The 20,310-nt window shown below is 41.0% G+C and overlaps 1 protein-coding gene across 2 annotated transcripts; it reads right to left on the bottom strand.

Moving 5' to 3' along the window:
* Window positions 1-287: 287 nt before the first annotated feature.
* Window positions 288-17,218, bottom strand: GIMAP4 (GTPase, IMAP family member 4). Of its 2 annotated transcripts, none has more exons than XM_028489461.2 (4): window positions 17,201-17,218; window positions 5,542-5,640; window positions 4,407-4,460; window positions 288-1,968 (listed from the first exon to the last, which is right to left on the bottom strand). In XM_028489461.2, the coding sequence occupies exons 3-4, from the start codon at window positions 4,444-4,446 to the stop codon at window positions 1,043-1,045; spliced, it is 966 nt and encodes a 321-aa protein (XP_028345262.1). In that variant the 5' UTR covers window positions 4,447-4,460; window positions 5,542-5,640; window positions 17,201-17,218; the 3' UTR covers window positions 288-1,042. The 2 variants fall into 2 exon arrangements, with proteins under 2 accessions (XP_028345262.1, XP_007121945.2); XM_007121883.4 differs by lacking the exon at window positions 17,201-17,218 and adding an exon at window positions 7,328-7,347.
* Window positions 17,219-20,310: the final 3,092 nt, after the last annotated feature.

Genomic DNA, 20,310 nt, shown 5'->3' with positions numbered 1-20,310 from the left:
AATGGGACTCAAACCTTCCAGTGAAAAGGAGAAGGGGAGAAGTCTAGAGGGTAGACCAAGACTACCTCCAAAATCATCTTGAACTTTTACAAAAGACTATAATTCATCCCTGTTCTCTTAGAAGAAGTAGTGGTAGTATTTTCCAAAAAACAAGACCAAAAACAAACAGATTCCATTTTGTACAAATACGAGAGAACAGAAAAGTTTTATTACAATAACTACAATAACAATAAGCAAACAATAAGTTTTACTACAAGAACAATAAGCAAACAATTCAATTGGGTGGGATAGCAGTTAGTTTCACAAGAAAAGGGGAGAACTTTTTATTCAAATTGGTTGGTATTGGTCAAAGAGTTTCTACAGATACACCTGAATATACCAAACATTGTTCTCTTATCTGTTGAATCTCTATCTTTCACTCTTTCTCACATTTCACATAGTTGAGTTCTGAAAGATCTATCTTCCAGACAACTCTTTGTTCGTCAATGGGCAGATGATAGGAACAATTTGAGTCCTTCTGTAACATTGTAAGTAAAGAAATTTCCATTCATCTACAAAGAATTCTATAAACATCTCCATCTATAAGCTTAACTAATGCAAAGAATTGATCTTTCTCATAAACTCTAAGGTTAAGATGATCACTGTGGTCCTGAGGGTAAAATAAGTGAGAGGAAGCCACAGGGGGAGATTACCTACCAATCTAGAAAGAATCTAGAGGAGAAACATTTACTAGGGATAAACAGAGAAAGCTTGGGGTCATCTTCTTTGGTCTCCTGCATTCCTTCTCTCTGTGTCTCTGAGAAAGAATTCACAGTTAGGGAGCATCAATGCGTTGTGCTTTGGAGTTTCACAGATTGAGAATTTGTCCCTCCCCTGTTAAATCAATCAAACATATACCAATTGCCAGCAGTGAACTTTACTCTCCCTAGTCCTGAGAGTCTGAGAGACAGGAAAATGAGAATGCTCTGACTTATATGGGGCAGGGCCAGCTGAAAATATGCAGGAAGTACAGACACATTTTCATGAAGTTTAATCTTAATGCTTAATCCTTAAACAGAGAGAAAACAAAGGAAACAATCTGCAACAGGCCTAAGATGAATTCAACTATCTCGCTCTGATTCTCAACTTCGTCTCTGGCATTTTGCTGCCTTGTAGCACAGAGAGCCTCCCTTTCTGCCAATTCCCTCCTCATTTGCATCACTTGCTTTTGCTGTTCTAGTTTATCCTCCAGCATTCTGATTTTCTCTTCATACTCCTGTCTTATCTGTGCTTTCTCTCTCTCTAGCTCTGCTCTGTAACTTTCTTGTATCACTTGGGTTTGTTTCTGAATCTCCTCCTCGGCCTTTTGATACGCGTTATTCGTGAAGCATTGGCCTTTGCACTCTGCGACCACGCGCTGGACCAGGACCAGCAGCTGCCCCCTCTGGCTCTCCTGCTCAGCTCCTGTCGCCCTGTTGTTGAACACACAGTAGCGATTTCTGAACTTGTCCATCAGCTCTTGAATGCCTTTTGGTGCTTCCTTTAAGTAATCATGGAAATCGGTGCCTTTCAAGTCATCTTTCCGGGTGAATAAGAGAATCATGTGTCTCCTAGCTCTCTCTCCAAACATTTTCAGAATCTTTTCCGTGGCTTTGTGGTCTTCCACCGTGTACCGGCCCAGTGGGATGACGAGGAGAACAGCATGAGGCCCTGGGGAGGTCAGGGCCATGCAGCGAGCAATCTCCTTGCAAGTGTCAGCATCCTCTACCTCTGTGTCAAAGATGCCTGGTGTATCCACAACGACAACTTCCCTCCCCTTCCAGGTGGTGTCTTCTTTCTTACAGGACCTGGTGATGGATACTGCAGAAAAGCCAGAAGGAAACATTTTCTTTCCGAGGATGCTGTTTCCTGTTGCGCTTTTTCCTGCCCCAGTCTTACCCACTAAGACAAGTCTCAGTTGTGAATCTCTGGGGTCTTGGTTTCCAAGCCCTGGCACAACAGGAAACAAAAGTCGTAGTGTTAGAAGGAACTGCAACTGTCTCCCCTGCAAGGCTCCTGCCCACTGGTGCCTTTCTCTGTTGCCTGCTAGGGTCCTCTGCACTCAAGGGGTGTCTACAGAAAGCCCTCCGGGCTCATGTTCATCTTGCAGTATCTGGGGACTGCCCAGGTACTTTTCAGCGTACCCTTGAGCTTCTTACTGTGACCTTGTGTGGGTAAGTAGCCCACAGAGGAGGAAACAGAATGGTTAAGAAGAGAACTCTGAGCTGCTACTGGTAGCTGCTCTTCCTAAGATAACATAGGAAGTAACACAAAATTGACGTTGCATATTTTACTTCCTAGGAAAGTTCAAAGTGAATATCAGAGCAGCAGAGCACAGCAGCTGAAACCTTAAGTTACATACCAAAATCATCTAATAGCTCTTTCTGTGTTTGTATTCAGCAAGTCTCTGCATATCTCTTTAATGTGTCTACAAAGTCAGAGTCGGCCCGATTTGTTAGGCATAGACCCAGGGCCGCTGGGAAGACAATGGCAATCACGTCTGAGAGCCTGTTTTCCCAAGAAGACAGACCCTGCCAGCCGGCCCTTGAATGTAAGACTGATTCCTGCATGAGGAATCCTGTGCTATAACTACCTATTTCTGCTCTGAGACAATGCATACATTATCCCACTTACAACCTTATAGACACCGTTACAAACCCCAATTAGTTTTCAGAGCTATCATCCCCAGTCACCCAGTTCCTCAGGCTAAAAATCTAGGCATCACCCTTGACTCCTCTCTTTCCCCTTCTTTCCATATCCAGCCCATCAGCTGGTTCTCTTGGCTCCAAATCTGTTCGCTTCTCTCCATTTTGAAGATCATCATACTAGCCCAAGTTACATCCCCGTTCATGTCTCAGTAGTCCCCTAACTGGTCTCTCTACTTCCGCTTTGGCCCTCTCAGTCTATTCTGTAAAGTGGAATAATCTTTTAAAAGTATCAATCAAACAGAAGAGGGAAATTGCAGAACCTCCCACTCTGGCTTCTGCAAAATCTGTAGTTCATCCCCATCTCCACACACTTTATGGTGAAGCTTTTGCTGATTCCTGGATCCCTAAGGCAGAGTTTCTCCCATTTGAGAACCAGAATCCTGGGGTGAAGGAAGTAAATTTCCCAAAGCTGAGAACACTGGATACAGGATGGCTAAGATTACCTAAGGAAAAATGTGGATGGGAGTTCAGACTATTACCTAGTTAGCATCCCGATGGAAGATTCCAACCTAAGGATATCCTGAGGGCATTGGTTGACCTTAGAGACAGGGAGTAGGAAAATCATGGCTGGCGAGATAAAAAGGCACCAAAGGCCAGTGCCAACACTGCAACAACTGGCCAATGTTGACAGCCAATGGATGGCAATCTACGGTAGATGGCAAACACAGCCATGAATTATTCCCTCTCTGTACTCATGCCTCTTGGGAATGTGGATTTGCAACTACTCTCATCAAGATGCTGAGTCCGTTTCTCCAACCCTTGAATCTGACTGGGCCATGTGACTTGCTTTGGACAGTAAGATCGTGAAAACATGATCAAGCAGAGACTCCAAAAGTGCTGACTTATTGTAGTTTGCCTTCTCTTTCTGCTTTTCAGAACCTTACAACTGCCCTGGACTAGCCTATTAGATGAGGGACACAAGGGCCAGTTATCCCTGTCCCCCTGGTCTGCCCAAGAGCTTGCTGACTACCAGACATGTCTATGCGGCTACCCAAGATTATCCAGTTGCATCCTGAACCACCAGCCTACCACACATGCATGAGTGAGTCTGGCTGAGATTAGCCAAGTTGATCCAGACCCAAAGACTGCCCAACTGACCCACAAAACCAAGAGCCAACTAAACGGTTGATGCTTTAGGTTCCTAAATTGTGGGGTGGTTTGCTAAACCACCAAAAGCTCAAAGGATACAATCAATTTCTATGGATAAGGGAGTAGAGGGAGAGTTATGTGAGGAATGGCGTGATCAGTCTGTTGAATTTGTTGGTTATAGTGAGGCCACCAGCAGCAGGGAAATTAGAGACCTGAATGAGGAACTGATTACTCCCAAGTTCCTCCTTCCCAAGCCTCTCTTGGGCTGAAAAGAGGGGCAGAGAAACAACTAGGGAGGCTACAACCCGCTGTTCTGGTGTGTCCACGCTGTAGGAAGTAGCACATAAGAAACCTCATCAAGCCCGGATCAGTCAGGATATTCTAAATCTCTTCCTCTTAGCTGTTAAGCTACATCACAAGGAGAAGGCGTAGAGGGTCAAGAGAAATGAGAGAGCAGAGTAAATGAAGGAAAATAAGAAATGTGGTTGAAAATGTTTTGCTCTTGCGCAGATGGGGACTGACTGACAGGACAGGAGAGACCCAGCCCTCCTCCCCCAAGCCTGGCCTGCCTAGCCCCGAGCAGCCGCTCACCACAGCTGGTCCTGGAGTTGCCGGGGTAGTGGGTCGCCATTGTAGTTTGAATTCCTGGAAATAAAGAAAAATAACTATGTCATTTCAGGGAAATGGAGAGTAACTGGAAACTGGAAATGTCAACCTCATGTACCCAACAGTTTCTTTTTTTTCATAATCTTGCTTGCTATTCAATTTCTCTTCCTCTATTTCCCAACACTTCTCCATTCTCTGTTTTCAGTCTCATTTTCAGATTGTTCATTTTTCTTTACACAAATGTAAGTGCTTCAAGGTCTTCCTTGGAACTGGTTCTGGGTGCCCTTCCCCACTCTATTCAGTGAATTATTGCTTTGAATGCCATTTATATGTAGCCTGCAGCCTAGACCCTTCTCAGAGTTCCGAACTTTTTAATCCCATTCAACTTCTCCAGTTGGCAATTTTATGGGCATCTCACACAGAACTCAGACAAAATGGAACCCTTGACCTCCATCCCCAGCCTGGTCCCCATTTCAGTAAATGGCACCACCAAATGGCTCATGCAGAATCTTGGGGTCATCCACAACACTTCTTTCCTCACTTGCTCATCAGTCTGTCACCAAATCCCATTGATTTTACTTCCAAAAAATGCAAAATTCTCCATTTCTCCCCATCTCCATGTTAATCCAACCCACTGTCATTTGATTGTAATGTAATAGGCTCCCAACTGATATTGCATCTTCAATCCTTTCTCCACTCAATAATCAGATAGCTTTTTAAAACTGAAATTTGATTTTTTTTTTCCTTGTTTAAATTCCCTAATGGATTCCTTTTGCTTTTTATTGTTCAAATAGTTGAAAACCCTTGGAATGGTCCAAAAGGCCCTTCATGATCAATTACTCTCTCTCTCTCTTTCAAAAGGCTTGAACCATACTGGCCTCCTCAATGTCCCCTGAATCCTCGAAGCGTCCTCCAGCTCCTAGACCCTTGGGGAATATTTGCCCCTCCCTGGAACACTCCCACACCCATCCAATGCCCAGCTCATTTCTGCTCAGCCCTGAGGCTTCAGTGTTGTTATTTCTCCAGAGAGGGCTTCTCCATCCCCATCACCAACCAACAAGATAGCTCCGGTGTGGAGTTTGCGCTAGCCATACTCCAAGGGTGTCTATAGAATACGTACCACAATAGGAAGTTGTTCGTCTGATTTTTTTACTGTCTCCTCGTAGACTGTAAGCTTTGTGATGGTGAACCGTCTGTGTCTTGTCTGCCCCGTTATTCCCTAGGGACAAGCACAGTGTTGGACAAAGCATGGATCTCAATAAGTATTTGTTAAATAAATGAATTGATTAAAACAAATCCCCCTGATTCTTGCCTCCTCTCTGATTGAGCTTTATGTCCAGCCTAATCCGCCTTGTGAAAAAGATTATCCTTTCCTTATTTAAAAAAATTTTATTTATTTATTTATTGGCTGCATTGGGTCTTCTTTGCTGTGTGCGGGCTTTCTCTAGTTGCGGCGAGCGGGGCTACTCTTCATTGCAGTGCATGGGTTTCTCATTGCATGGGCTTCACTTGTTGCGGAGCACAGGCTCTAGACACGTGTGCTGCGGTAGTTGTGGCACGTGGGCTCCGTAGTTGTGGCTCATGGGCTCTAGAGCTCAGGCTTTGCAGTGGTGACACACGGGCTTAGTTGCCCTGTGGCATGTGGGATCTTCCCAGACCAGGGATCGAGCCTGTGTCCCCTGCATTGGCAGGCAGATGCTTAACCACTGTGCCACCAGGGAAGTCCCCTATCCTTTCCTTATTAACAACACCTCGCGTCCTGGAAACACGGTAATACATTTTAAAGGTTTTCTTTCACTGCTACCTACTAACGTTGGGCAATGGAGAAAGCCATTTGAAGAACTCTTAGCAGATCAGATTTTAAGTAGGACGGGCTGAAATGCTAGTTGTTAAAGAAAGCCTCATCTGATAGGAAGCCAACAAATACAAGTTTCAAACACTGTTAGAAAGACAGGCACTTCTTTTGAAAGTGGATTAGGAATAAGGAGTAGGAAACAGCTTCTTGTAAACTGGGAGGAGAAATCACAGAATTTTTAAAAATCAGCTTTGGTCACAAAGTTGATGTTGGTGACTGATTTTAGGAGAAGGAGTAAGATACCAGCAATAGGAAAACAAAAGGTTTGGGGTGTTTCTTAAACACCATTAAAAATGGTGTTTCCATTCAGTCTGTGGACTTTCTCTTCAGCATTCTTTAATGCTGTTCCGTTTCTCCTAATTCTGATGTAAAACCAGAGGACAGAACTTCTCTCCATACTGACACTGGATGGCTGAATTCTCCTCCTACTGCCTAAGGAAGAAGCATCCATGGATCCCCAGCTTCTCCTGAACTGTAGACACTAACATGGGTTGGCATCTCCCTCCTCCTATCTCCTAGAAGTTCCCCTTCCCCAACTCTGGGTGAAGCCCACGACGGGACTGTTCCTGAGGAGGAAGGTCCAAAGGGGCAGCTCTGAGCAGATCGTTAACTGGGTAAGAGAGTCTCTGATCCTGACCGTGTGCTGGTTTTGTGACACGGGGCTGAGGGCCTGCACCTCTTACATCTCCTAGTGCTCTTTTCACCACCAGCTCCCCACACAGCTAATTCTGTCTGCTCAGCCAACACAAACCCTGAAAGCTTCAAGTTTACTTATAAGTTCTATCAATGGTGAAAACAATCATTTTTGCATACAAATATCCTCTGAGCAGTGACTGCTGAAAGAGTTATCAATTTGTAGGGCTCAGCCTTCATACCAGATTACTGCCTAAAATCAGCAAAGACAGGGAACAGGAACCAATGAGAAATATATTCTGAGAGCAAGTTTACAGGGAGTTTTAAGATATAGATCCAGAAGAGAAGTCCCCCCTCCACCAAATCACACATTTCCCTCCCTCTCTTCCCACCCCCACAAACACCTCTATTCTCTTACCTAAAAAAATTCTGGGTCCTGCTCCCTTCTCTATCTTTGAAAGCAATGCTAAACCAGGAGACGACGCTAAGCTATCAAGAAGGAAGAGGAAAGAGGAAGTGAGGGGAGGAGCTGTCCAAACTTGCTCATGCAAGAGACCTGCCCACCTTATCATCTAGCAGCACCAGAACTTTCTGCAATGATGAGATTGTTTTGTGTGGTTCAGTATGGTAGCCCTGAGCCACATGGGCTATTGAGCTCATGAAATGTGATGAGTGTGATTGAAGAATTGAATTTTTAATTTTAGTCCATTTTGATTAATTTAAAGTTAAATAGTCACATCTGCCTAGTTGCTACCATATCAGACCATGCGAAGACTCTATGGGGAGGGAAGAAATATGGGTCATGCCGTGAAGAGAAAACTGCTGGGTCAAAACCAGAGAGTTGCCACTCAGAGTGTGGCCAAGATGGTGGAGTAGGAAAACCCTGAGCTCACCTCTTCCTATGGGTACACCAAAATTACAGCTATTTAGAAAGCAACTATGACCTGAAAATTAGTAGAAAAGATTCCTCACAACGAAAGATATAAAGAAGGAACCACAAGACAAATAGGAAGGGGTATAGTCAAGGCCCATACACCTAGGTAGGTGACACATAAATGGGAAGATAATTGCAATTACAAAGGTTCTCCCCAAGGAGCAAGGGGTCTGGGTCCCACTTCAGGCTCCCCAGCCTGGGGGATCCTGCACCAGAAAGACGAGTCCCCAAAATATCTGACTTTTACGACCAGAGGGGCTTGCACATGGGAGAGCAAGAAGGTTGTGGGAAACAGAGACCCCATTCTTAAAGGGCATGGACAAAAATCTCCATGCTCTGAGACCCAGCATAGAAGCAGTAATTTGAAAGGAGCCTGGGGCAGACTCACTGGCTGATCCTGGAGAGCCTCCCAGAGAGGCAGGAGGCAAGGAGGACTCCCCTAGTGACATAGACTCTGGCAGCAGCTGTATTGGGGAGTTCATTCTATGACAAGGACACCTGTCATAGAATGGAGTCGTCTCCTTTCTTGGAGTCTTCCCTCTAGCCTATTCCTGCCAGGGGCTTACCTGCCCACCAGCCAATTGGCACCAGTCCCAGAGTCTCCCAAGCCGAACAGCCAGCCATGAGAGGACTCAGTGCCACTCACCAGGAAACTGGCATCAGCCCTGCACACTCTGGACCCTGCAGACAGCCACCCCAAACCTGGACCACCCACCAATAGGCCAGCACCAGCCCTGGAGCAGTAGAGGTCCCACAGCCAGCTGCACCGAATCCCAGCCCCACCCAGCAGCAGGCCAGCAGCCTCAGCACAAGCCAGGGCCTGGCAGCCAACTGGGCCAGAAAAACCTACAAAGACTACTCTACCCAGCAAGGCTCTCGTTCAGATTTAAGGGAGAGATCAAAAGCTTTACAGACAAGTAAAAGGTAAAAGAGTTCAGCACCACCAAACCAGCTTTATAACAAATGTTAAAGGAACTTCTCTAGGAGAAAAAGAAAAAGCCACCACTAGAAACCAGAAAATTACAAAACGGGAAAAGCTCATTGGTGAAGGCAAACATAAAGGCGGGAAATCATCTATGCACAAAGCTAGTAAGAAGGTTAAAAGAGAAAAGCAGTAAAATAATTTATATCCACAATAACCACTTAAGGGACACACAAAGCAATTAGATGTAAAATATGATATCAAAAACAGTAATGAGACGAGGAGAGCACAAAAGCAGGGATTTAAAAATGCATTTGAAATTAAGAGATCAGCAACTTAAAACAATCATATATATATATATATATATATATATACCTCATGGTAACCACAAACCAAATATCTATTATAGATACACACACGCACACACACACACACACACACACACACACACATACACACACACACACATACGGAAAAAGGAAAAGAGAAAAAAGAAAAAGGAATCCAAACATAACACTAAAGATAGTAATCAAATCACAAGAGAAGAGATAAAAGAAAAAGAAATTTATAAGGACACCTACAAAAACAACCCACAAACAATTAACAAAATGGCAGTCAGAACATACATATCAATAATTACCTTAAAGGTAAATGGACTCAGTGCTCCCATCAAAAGACACAGAGTGGCTGAATGGATACAAAAACAAGACCCATATATATATATATATATATATATATATACTGTCTACAAGAGACTCATGTCAGATCTAAGGACACACACCAACTGAAAGTGAGGGGATGGAGTCCCTCCCATCAGGAAGCTTGCACAAGCCTCTTAGATAGACTCATCCACCAAAGGGAAGACAACAGAAGCAAGAAGAACTATAATCCTGCAGCCTGCGGAATGAAAACCACAATCACAGAAAGATAGACAAAATGAAAAGGCAGAGGACTATGTCCCAGATGAAGGAACAAGATAAAACCCCAGAAAAACAATTAAATGAAGTGGAGATAGGCCACCTTCCAGTAAAAGAATTCAGAATAATGATAGTGAAGATGATCCAGGACCTCAGAAAAACAATGGAGGCAAGCATTGAGAAGATGCAAGAAATGTTTAACAAAGACATAGAAGAATTAAAGAACAAACAAACAGAGATGAACAATACAATAACTGAAATGAAAAATACACTAGAAGGAATCAATAGCAGAATAAATGAGGCAGAAGAACGGATAAATGACCTGGAAGACAGAATGGTGGAAATCACTGCTGCAGAACAGAATAAAGAAAAAAGAAAGGAAAGAAATGAAGACGGCCTAAGAGACCTCTGGAACAATATGAAATGTGCCAACATTCGCATTATAGGGGTCCCGGAGGGAGAAGACACAGAGAAAGGATCCAAGAAAATGTTTGAAGAGATTATAATCGAAAAGTTCCTTAACATGGGAAAGGAAAGAGCCAGCCAAGTCCAGGAAGCACAGAGAGTCCCAGGCAGGATGGATGAACACAAGGAGAAACACGCAGAGACACATAGTCACCAAACTGACAAAAATTAAAGACAAGGAAAAATTATTAAAAGCAACAAGGGAAAAATGACAACATACAAGGGAACTCCCATAAGGTTAACAGCTGATTTCTCAGCAGAAACTCTGCAAGCCAGAAGGGAGTGGCACGATATATTTACAGTGATGAACAGGAAGAAACTACAACCAAGAATACTCTACCCAGTGAGGATCTCATTCAGATTTGAAGGAGAAAACAGAAGCTTTACAGACAAGCAAAAGCTAAGAGAATTCAGCACCACTAAACCAGCTCTACAGCAAATGCTAAAGGAACTTCTCTAAGTGGGAAACACAAGAGAAGGAAAGGACCTACAAAAACAAACCCAAAGCAATTAAGAAAATGGTAATAGGAACATACATATTGATAATTACCTTAAATGTGAATGGATTAAATGCTCCAACCAAAAGACACAGACTGGATGAATGGATACAAAAACAAGACCCCTATATATGCTGTCTACAAGAGACCCACTTCAGACCTAGGGACACATACAGACTGAAAGTGATGGGTTGGAAAAAGATACTCCATGCAAATGGAAATCAAAAGAAAGCTGGAGTAGCAATACTCATATGAGATAAAATAGACTTTGAAATAAAGAATGTTACAAGATACAAGGAAGGACACTACACAATGATCAAGGGATCAATCCAAGAAGAAGACAGAACAATTATAAATATATATGCACCCAACATAGGAGCACCTCAATACATAAGACAAATGCTAACAGCTATAAAAGAGGAAATCGACAGTAACACAATAATAGTGGGAGACTTTAACACCCCACTTACACCAATGGACAGATCACACAAACAGAAAATTAAGAAGGAAACACAAGCTTTAAATGACAAAACAGACCAGATAGATTTAATTGACATTTATAGGACATTCCATCCAAAAACAGCAGATTACACTTTCTCCTCAAGTGCACACGGAACATTCTCCAGGATAGATCACATCTTGGGTCACAAATCAAGCCTCGGTAAATTTAAGAAAATTGAAATCATATCAAGCATCTTTTCTGACCACAATGCTATGATAGATCACATCTTGGGTCACATATGAAATCTCAGTAAGTTTAAGAAAACTGAAATTGTGTCAAGCATCTTTTCCAACCACAACATGATGAAATTAGAAATAAATTACAGGAAAAAAAGAAACGTAAAAAACACAAATACATGGAGGCTAAACAGTATACTACTAAATAACCAAGAGATCACTGAAGAAAACAAAGAGGAAATGAAAAAATACCTAGAGACAAATGGCAATGCAAACATGACAATCCAAAACCTATGGGATTCAGCAAAAGCAGTTCTAAGAAGGAAGTTTCTAGCAATACAGTCCTACTTCAAGAAACAAGAAAAATATCAAATAAACAATCTAACCTTACACCTAAAGGAACTACAGAAAGAAGAACAAACAAAACCCAAAGTTAGTAGAAGGAAGGAAATCATAAAGATCAGAGCAGAAATAAATGAAACAGAAAGAAAGAAAACAGTAGCAAACATCAATGAAACTAAAACCTGGTCTTTGAGAAGATAAACAAAATTCATAAACCTTGAGCCGGACTCATCAAGAAAAAGAGGGAGAGGACTCAAATCAATAAAATTAGAAATGAAAAAGGAGAAGTGCCCCAAGGCCAGTCCGCGCGCCGGGCCCTCGAGACAGTGGCATTCCTTTCTTTTAGGGCACAATGACTGTGCAAAGTCCCTGCAGATATGGTGGCGACTAAGCCGAGATAAAAGACCAGTTCTATAGAACAATGTTTATACAAAGTTTCTGCTTTAGTGCACAATGACTGTGAAAAGTCCCTGCTTTAGGGGTATATATATGACTATGCTTTGTTATTAAACTTGCCTTGCAACCATCAGTTGTTTGTGCCCTTCTGATCCCATACCTTGGTGTTTTCAGTTCCCTACCCCCTCTCGTCGATTGTTGCTGCACTTTGAGGACCCGCCGCGGCTGGCGGCAGAGAAGTTACAACAGACACTGCAGAAATACAAAGCATCATAAAAGACTATTATAAGCAACTCTATGCCAATAAAATGGACAACCTGGAAGAAATGGACAAATTCTTAGAAAGGTAGAACCTTCCAAGACTGAACCAGGAAGAAACAGAAAATATGAACAGACCAATCACAAGTAATGAAATTGAAACTGTGATTTAAAATCTTCCAACAAATAAAAGTGCAGGTCCAGATGGCTTCACAGGTGAATTCTATCAAACATTTTGAGAAAAGCTAACACCTATCCTTCTCAAGCTCTTCCAAAAAAATTGCAGAGGGAGGAAAACCCCCAATCTCATTCTAGAAGGCCACCATCACCCTGATACCAAAACCGGACAAAGACATCACAAAACAGAAAACTACAGGCCAATATCACTGATGAAAATAGAGGGAAAACTCCTCAACAAAATATTAGCAAACCAAAGCTAACAATCGATTGAAAGCATTATACACCATGATCAAGTGGGATTTATCTCAGGATGCAAGGATTTTTCAATATCCGCAAATAAATCAATGTGATATACCACATGGACAAACTGAAGAATAAAAACCATATGATCATCCCAATAGGTGCGGAAAAAGCTTTTGAACAAATTCAATATCCATTTATGATAAAAACTCTCCAGAAAGTGGGTAGAGAGGGAACCTACCTCAACATAATAAAGGCCATATACAACAAACCCACAGCAAACATCATTTTCAATGTTGAAAAATTGAAAGCATTTCCTCTCAGATCAGGAACAAGACAAGGATGTCCACTCTCACCACTATTATTCTACATAGTTTTGGAAGTCCTAGCCAGGCCATATATATGACAAGCCCACAGCTAACATCATACTCAATGGTGAAAATCTGAAAGCATTTCCTCTAGGATCTGGAACAAGATAAAGATGCCCACTCTTGCCACTTTTACTCAACATAGTATTGGAAGTCTTAGCCACAATAGTCAGACAAGAAAAAGAAAGAAAAGGAATACAAATTGGAAAAGAAGTAAAACTGTCACTGTTTGCAGATGACATGATGCTATACATAGAATATCCTAAAGGTGCCACCTGAAAACTACTAGAGCTAATCAATGAATTTGGTAAAGTTGCAGGATACAAAACTAATACACAGAAATCTCTTGCATTCCTATACATTAAAAACAAAAGATCAGGAAGACAAATCAAGGAGACAATCACCACTGTAACAAAAAGTATAAAAAACCGAGGAGTAAACCTACCTAAGGAGGTAAAAGACCTGTACTTAGAGAGCAATAAGACACTGATGAAAGAAGTGAAAGACGACACAAACAGATGGAGAGATATACCATGTTCTTGGATTGGAAGAATCAATATTGTGAAAATGACTATACTACCCAAAGCAATCTACATACTCAATGAAATCCCAATCAAATTACCAATGGCCTTTTTTACAGAACTAGAACCAAAAATCTTAATATTTGTATGGAAACACAAAAGAACCTGAAGAGTCAAAGTAATCTTGAGGGGGAAAAAAAAAAACAGAGTTGGAGGGATCTGACTCCCTGACATCAGACTTCAAACTACACAGCTATAGGAAACAAGACCACATGGTACTGGCACAAAACAGAAATATAGATCAATGGAACAGGATAGAAAGCCCAGAGATAAACCCACACACCTGTGCTGAACTAATCTATGACAAAGGGGGCAAGGATGTACAATGGGGAAAAGACAGTCTCTTCAATAAGTGGTGCTGGGAACACTGGACAGCTACATGTAAAAGAATGAAATTAGATCACTTCATTACACCATACACAAAAATAAACTCAAAATGGATTAAAGACTTAAATGTAAGACTGGACACTATAAAACTCTTAGAGTAAAACATAGGAAGAACACTCTTTGACGTAAATCACAGCAAGATCTTTTTTGAGCAACCTCCTAGACTCATGGAAATAAAAACAATAATAAAGAAAGGGGACCTAATGAAACTTAAAAGCTTTTGCACAGCAAAGGAAACTATAAGCAAGAAGAAAAGGAGAGAGGCCACAACAGTGAGAGGCCCGTGTACCACAAAAAAAAAAAAAAAAAAGCTACAGTGATGAAAACAATATGGTATTGGCACAAAAACAGACACATAGATTAATGAAACAGAACAGAGAGCCCAGAAATAAACCCATGCACATATGGTCAAAGGAGGCAAGAATATACAACGGGGAAAAGATATTCTCTTCAATAAGTGGTGCTAGGAAAATTAAACAGCTACATGTAAAAGAGTGACATTAGGACATTTTCCAACACCATATCCAAAAAGAAACTCAAATTGGGTTAAAGACCTAAATGTAAGACTGGATACCATATAACCCCTAGAGGAAGACATAAGCAGAACACTCTTGACAGAAATCGCAGCTATATTTTTTTGCATCTGTCTCCTAAAGCAGAGGAAATAGGATAAAAGCAAAAATAAACAAATGGGACCTAATTAAACTTCAAAGCTTTTGCACAGCAAAGGACACCATCAACAAAACAAAAACACAACCTAGAGAATGGGAGAAAATATTTGCAAATGATATGACACATAAGGGGTTAATATTCAAAATACAGAAGCAGCTCATACAACTCAACATCAAAAACAAACAACTTGATTTAAAAATAGGCAGAAGACCTGAATACACAGTTTCCCAAAGCAGACAAACAGATAGCCAGCAGGCACATGAGAAGATACTCAACATCGTTAATCATCAGGGAAATGCAAATCAAAACCACAATGAGATATCACCTCACACCTGTCAGGATGGCTATCATCAAAAAGAACACAAGTTACAGAAGTTGGTGAAGATGTGGAGAAAAAGGACCCCCTCCTGCGCTGCTGGTGGGAATGTAACTTGGTGCAGCCACTGTGGAAAACAGTATGGGGGCTCCTCAACACTAAAAATAGAACTACCATGTGACCCCACAATTCCACTCCGGGGTATATATCTGAAAAAACAAAACAAAAACAAAAACATTAATTCGAAAAGATACATGCACCCCGATGTTCACGGCAGCATTATCGACAATTGTCGAGACATGAAAGCTACCTAAGTGTCCATCAACAGATGAATGGATTAAGAAAATGTGGTGTATATATATATATACACACAATGCAATATTACTGAGCTATAAAAAGAAATAAAATTTGCCATTTGCAAGAACATGGATGGACTTGGAGGGTATTCTTCAAGTGAAATAAGTCAGAGAGAGAAAGACAAATACTGTGTAATATCACTTATATGTGGACTCTAAAAAATACAACAAACTAGTGAATAGAACAAAAAAGAAGCAGACTCACAGATACAGAGAACAGACTAGTGGTTACCAGTGGGGAGAGGGGCAATACAGAGGTAGGGGACTAAAAGGTACAAACTAGTAGGTATAAAATGAGCTACAAGGATATGTTGTACAAAACAGAGACTATAGCCAATATTTTATAATACCTATAAATGGAGTATAACCTTTACATATTGTGAATCACTATTTTGTACATCTGTAACTTATATAATAGTGTCCACTAACTATACTTCAATTAAAAGAAAACACAATGAGATATGACTCACCCCTGTTAGGATGACTACATCAAAAAGCGAAGAAATAACAAGTGCTGTGAGGATGTGGAGAAAAGGGAACCTCATGCATGTCGGTAGGAATATAAATTGGTGCAGCCACTGTGGAAAACCGAATGGAGGGTCCTCAAAAAAATTAAAAATAGAAACTCATATGATCCAGCCATCTCACGTCTGGATGTTTATCCAAAGAAAATGAAAACATTAACTAGTAGAGATATCTGCACCCCAATGTTCATTGCAGCATTATTTACAATAGTCAAGATATGGAGACAACCTAGGTGTCCATTGATGGATGGAAGGATAAAGGAGATAAACACACACACACACACAAATAGTATTCAGCCACAAGAAAGAAGGAAATCATGCCACTTGTGACAACATGGATAGATCTCAGGGCATTATGCTAAGTGAAAAAAATCAGACAGAAAGACAAATAGTGTACAAGCTCATTTATATGTGGAATCTAGACAAAACAAAAGCCAGGCTCATAGATACAGAGAACAGCATGGTGGTGGTGAGAGGCGAGGGCTGAGGGTGGAAGGGGAGAAATGGGTGAAAGGGATCAAAAGGTAAAAATAAAGAAATAAATGAGTAAATAAATAAATAAGCAAATAAAATGAATGCTTGTTGCCACATGTATACACATATATAAGCTCATTACAGGCTCATATATAAGCTCACATATATACGTCAATACCAAGCTTAGAAATATTGTTTAATTGATTGTTGAATCTACTGAAAAAAATGCATGAATTTTATTTTATGCAAATTAAAATTCAATAAAGCTGAAAACTCCTGCCATTTAGGTACAATTGGATGCGAGTAGGAGAGTCAATTGTGGTAGACTGATTGTAAACTGGCCCCAGTTTGTCACACTACCTTCTCTCCAGGCCCTTTAACAATATGAATTTGGTTCTCTTCCCATGCAGAGTTGGAACCTATTTTTGCACCTCCTGAAGCGCAAAACCTCAAAAGCTTTGCAGTTTTATTTTCAACAGTTTCTGCTCTTTTATGCATTTCCTCATTTTGCTTCATAATTCGACGCCCTTTTTCAACCCACACACTCCCTTCTTATGCATGTAAAATATCTGTACCACTTTACTAGAAATTCTATGATAAAGAGACCAGAGGATGATTTTCACACACATCACAGCACAACCCAGGGAACTCTGTGGTTCACCCATTTCTCAGAATCTTCTCACAATAACAGGAATGGCTGTTATAAATTCATCTGTGCACAGCACCTCCTCCCTGCCTCAGCCACAACTCTTTCCTGCCTCATCACCCTCACCTTTGGTCTTACCTGTCACACATAGCTGTGGTCGCTTCACAGGACAGAGAGGTTAAGATGCAAGGTCCACTTCTCCTCCTCCCCGTGGGGTGATGCTCTCACAATGGACTCAGAACTGGCGACGAGGCCTGATTAAGGACACTCACAGCTTGGTCTTGAGCTGAGGAGAAGAACCAGTGCAATCAGTGGACGCAGGTTGTTCTGCTTTTCTATGCCTTTTAGAATCCTGACAGTGGTGCTTTAAAAGCCTAAACTTTATATAGAAAACTTAACAAGTCAATTTTTTATCATTGCCTATTTTGAAGCAATAGCAACTTGAAATTTGTATTAGAATTTCTCTATTTCCAAGTTGTAAACGGCCACAAATAATTCTGTGTAAATATAAATATGTAAATATTGCGCATTCTCTCTCATTACATTTTACTTCTATTTAACAGGAGATCAGGGATTTCAGCACCCAGATAGCAAACTGGCCATATGCCAAGCATTCTGGAAAATGGACTGAGATCAATTATAGACCACAGACGTTCTCCTGCAAACCCTAATAAAAACCAGGATGCCATAGACAATTAGGAGTATAAGTATCAGAGACAAGAGGTTTCAACAGATTTCTGGAAGGATGCATCAGAGCAGAACATCCACAGCCAACATGGCCAAGGAGAGGCTGTCCTGAGGTGGCCGCGGATGGTGACGGAAGCACCTCGGGGAGGTGGGCTTCAGAAATTTCAGCTCCAAGGGGATGGGGCTGTAGGGCTGAAAGCAGGGCATTCGTGGAAGAAGTGAGTATGTGACACATGATCCAGTCATCTCCTCACTTCCCCCTCATTCAGAACCTCACACTTCAAGGTCTCTCCTCCCGAGTGGGTAATTGAAGGAATCTCTCCTAAAGATTAGAGCATCTCCAGAGAAAATCCTCTGCATTCTGGCATTTTGGGTTCCGTCTACATAACAGCCTATCCTGCGGTCACCTCACGTGAAGGCTGCAGTCGGCACCCTCACTCAGACGTGGAACTTCCAGGTTTTCTAATGATTTATTCCAAACTACGAGAAGGCAGTCGGGGAGAGCTGCTGCTTGACGACAGACTGCAATATGAAAGACAGATGAAAGAGACAAAGACAAACAGCAAAAATAACCCCAAAGGGAGACATACACGCAGGAAACAAAACCAGGAAAAGACAAACCAAACATAAAAAGAAACTTCTCTTTCAGATATCTAGGTTATTAATCCTCCCACTGAAATCAACTAAAAATACTGAAAAATATTACATACATTTTCTTAAAAGCATAAGTGGGCAGGCAAGAAAATAACCTTTCTCAGACACGGAACTAAGTTTAGGTGGGCAAAGTGGAGCATAGCAGCTAGCTGTCGCTCTGAGGATATTTCACCAGCCCTGGAGAATTTAAAGTCCGCTTCTCAAAACCACATTGACAACAAAGACTGAGAGTTCTTGGCACCAGCACAACCTCACTAAGAGAATTTGTAGAGTGTACTTGAGGCAAGAGGAAAGTCATCACAGATAGTAAATCAGAGGTTGAAAAGAAAGAAGAAAGAAAGAAGGAAAGAAAGAGAGAAAGAAAGAAAGAAAGAAAGGAAGGAAGGAAGGAAGGAAGGAAAGACGGAAGGGGGAAAGAAAGAAAGAAAGAAGGAAAGAAAGAAATAGGAAGAAAGAAGGAAGGAAAGACAAAGAAAGGGAGAGAAGATAATGGTAATAATTTCTAGGGCTTAAAAAGGAAAAAAATAAGAAAATAAAAATACACAAGAATAATGCATAGATGGGTTGGAAGGTGGGAATGGAGTTTAAATGTTCTATAGTAATTTGTTGTATAAGAGGAAGATTAAAATATAGATTCCCTTTAGACTTTGTTAAGAATATGTGTTGTATGAGGAATATAGCCAGTATTTTGTAATAACTGTAAATGGCATGTAACCTTTAAAAATGGTAATAAAAAATTTTAAAATTTGGAAAAAAGAATATGTGCTGTGGCCACTAAGAAAATTAGGAAGAGTGTATATAATTTCCAACTGAACAGAAAACAAAATAGAATATGAAAAGAAGAACCAAATAATCCAAATTAAGGCAAAAAGAAGAAAGAAAAACAAACTATGAAACAGGTTGGACAAGGAGAAAGCAAAAAATAAAAGATTACAAATGCATCCAAATAGATCATAAATTATAACTATGATAAATACACCAAAGATTTCCGATAAAAAATAAATATTGTTTGGAGTGGATTGCAAAGAAAATCCAAATCTAAAACATGAAACTTGAGATAGGTTGAAAGCAGAAGTCGAGGCAAATACAGCAATCCAATTCTAAACAAACAAGAACAAAATATCAAATGAAATAGAATTTTCATTCAGTGTTTCTTGTGAGCCTATTATGTGCCAAGCACTGTTTTAGGCAATTGGGTATGTTAGCAAAAACTATCAGGTAAAGATCCTTGCCCTCCGGATCTTTCAGTGTTCCTGGAAGGGACAGAAAAGAAACAAAAAAGGAATAGTGTGTGAATTATAAAATAATTATAGAAGATGTTCACTTATGTATGAAAAAAAAATCAGGGAGCGTGGTAAAGAGGACCAAGAGTGAGAAGGCAGGTTATCCTTCAACAGTGCGGAAAGGGAATACCTACAAAGTCCTATTTTGCAACATGGCAACTTGTTGATTGCAAATCTCAGAGAATGCAACCCAATCTAGGAAGAGTTTTAGATAATCGAGACGCTTTTTCAACAAGAAGAAAGAACTTTGAGAACAATTGCCTTGGATATTCCAGTTTTTATATTTGTTTATAAATATAGATGAGACTGATGTTTAAAAATATAAGTTGGTTTGAAACGTCCTCGAGATCTTCCCAGGTGTCATCTGAAACCCGACGGTGAGTCAGACCACTCCAGGTGGGCAGCTGGCAGGTTTAATAAGCAAGGAACTTACAAGGCTTGTCCTGAGCGGCCACGAGGAGAATAGCTTTCCACCCGTGTCTGCCGGAATCGTCAACCTTTATACAGCGGCCTTGAGTGGATTCGGTCCCGTCTAGAATCCAGATAGTGTCAATTTCTACTCAAGGCTGTATCCTTGGGGAGGCTTCTGGGAGTGGGGAAGCCAAGCAGAACGCACATCCCAAG

The sequence above is a fragment of the Physeter macrocephalus genome, chromosome 5 (assembly GCF_002837175.3).
Source record: "Physeter macrocephalus isolate SW-GA chromosome 5, ASM283717v5, whole genome shotgun sequence".
Lineage (NCBI taxonomy): Eukaryota > Metazoa > Chordata > Mammalia > Artiodactyla > Physeteridae > Physeter > Physeter macrocephalus.
The sequence above is the reverse complement of the archived record's forward strand: the minus strand, read 5'-3'. Positions and strand labels throughout refer to the sequence as shown.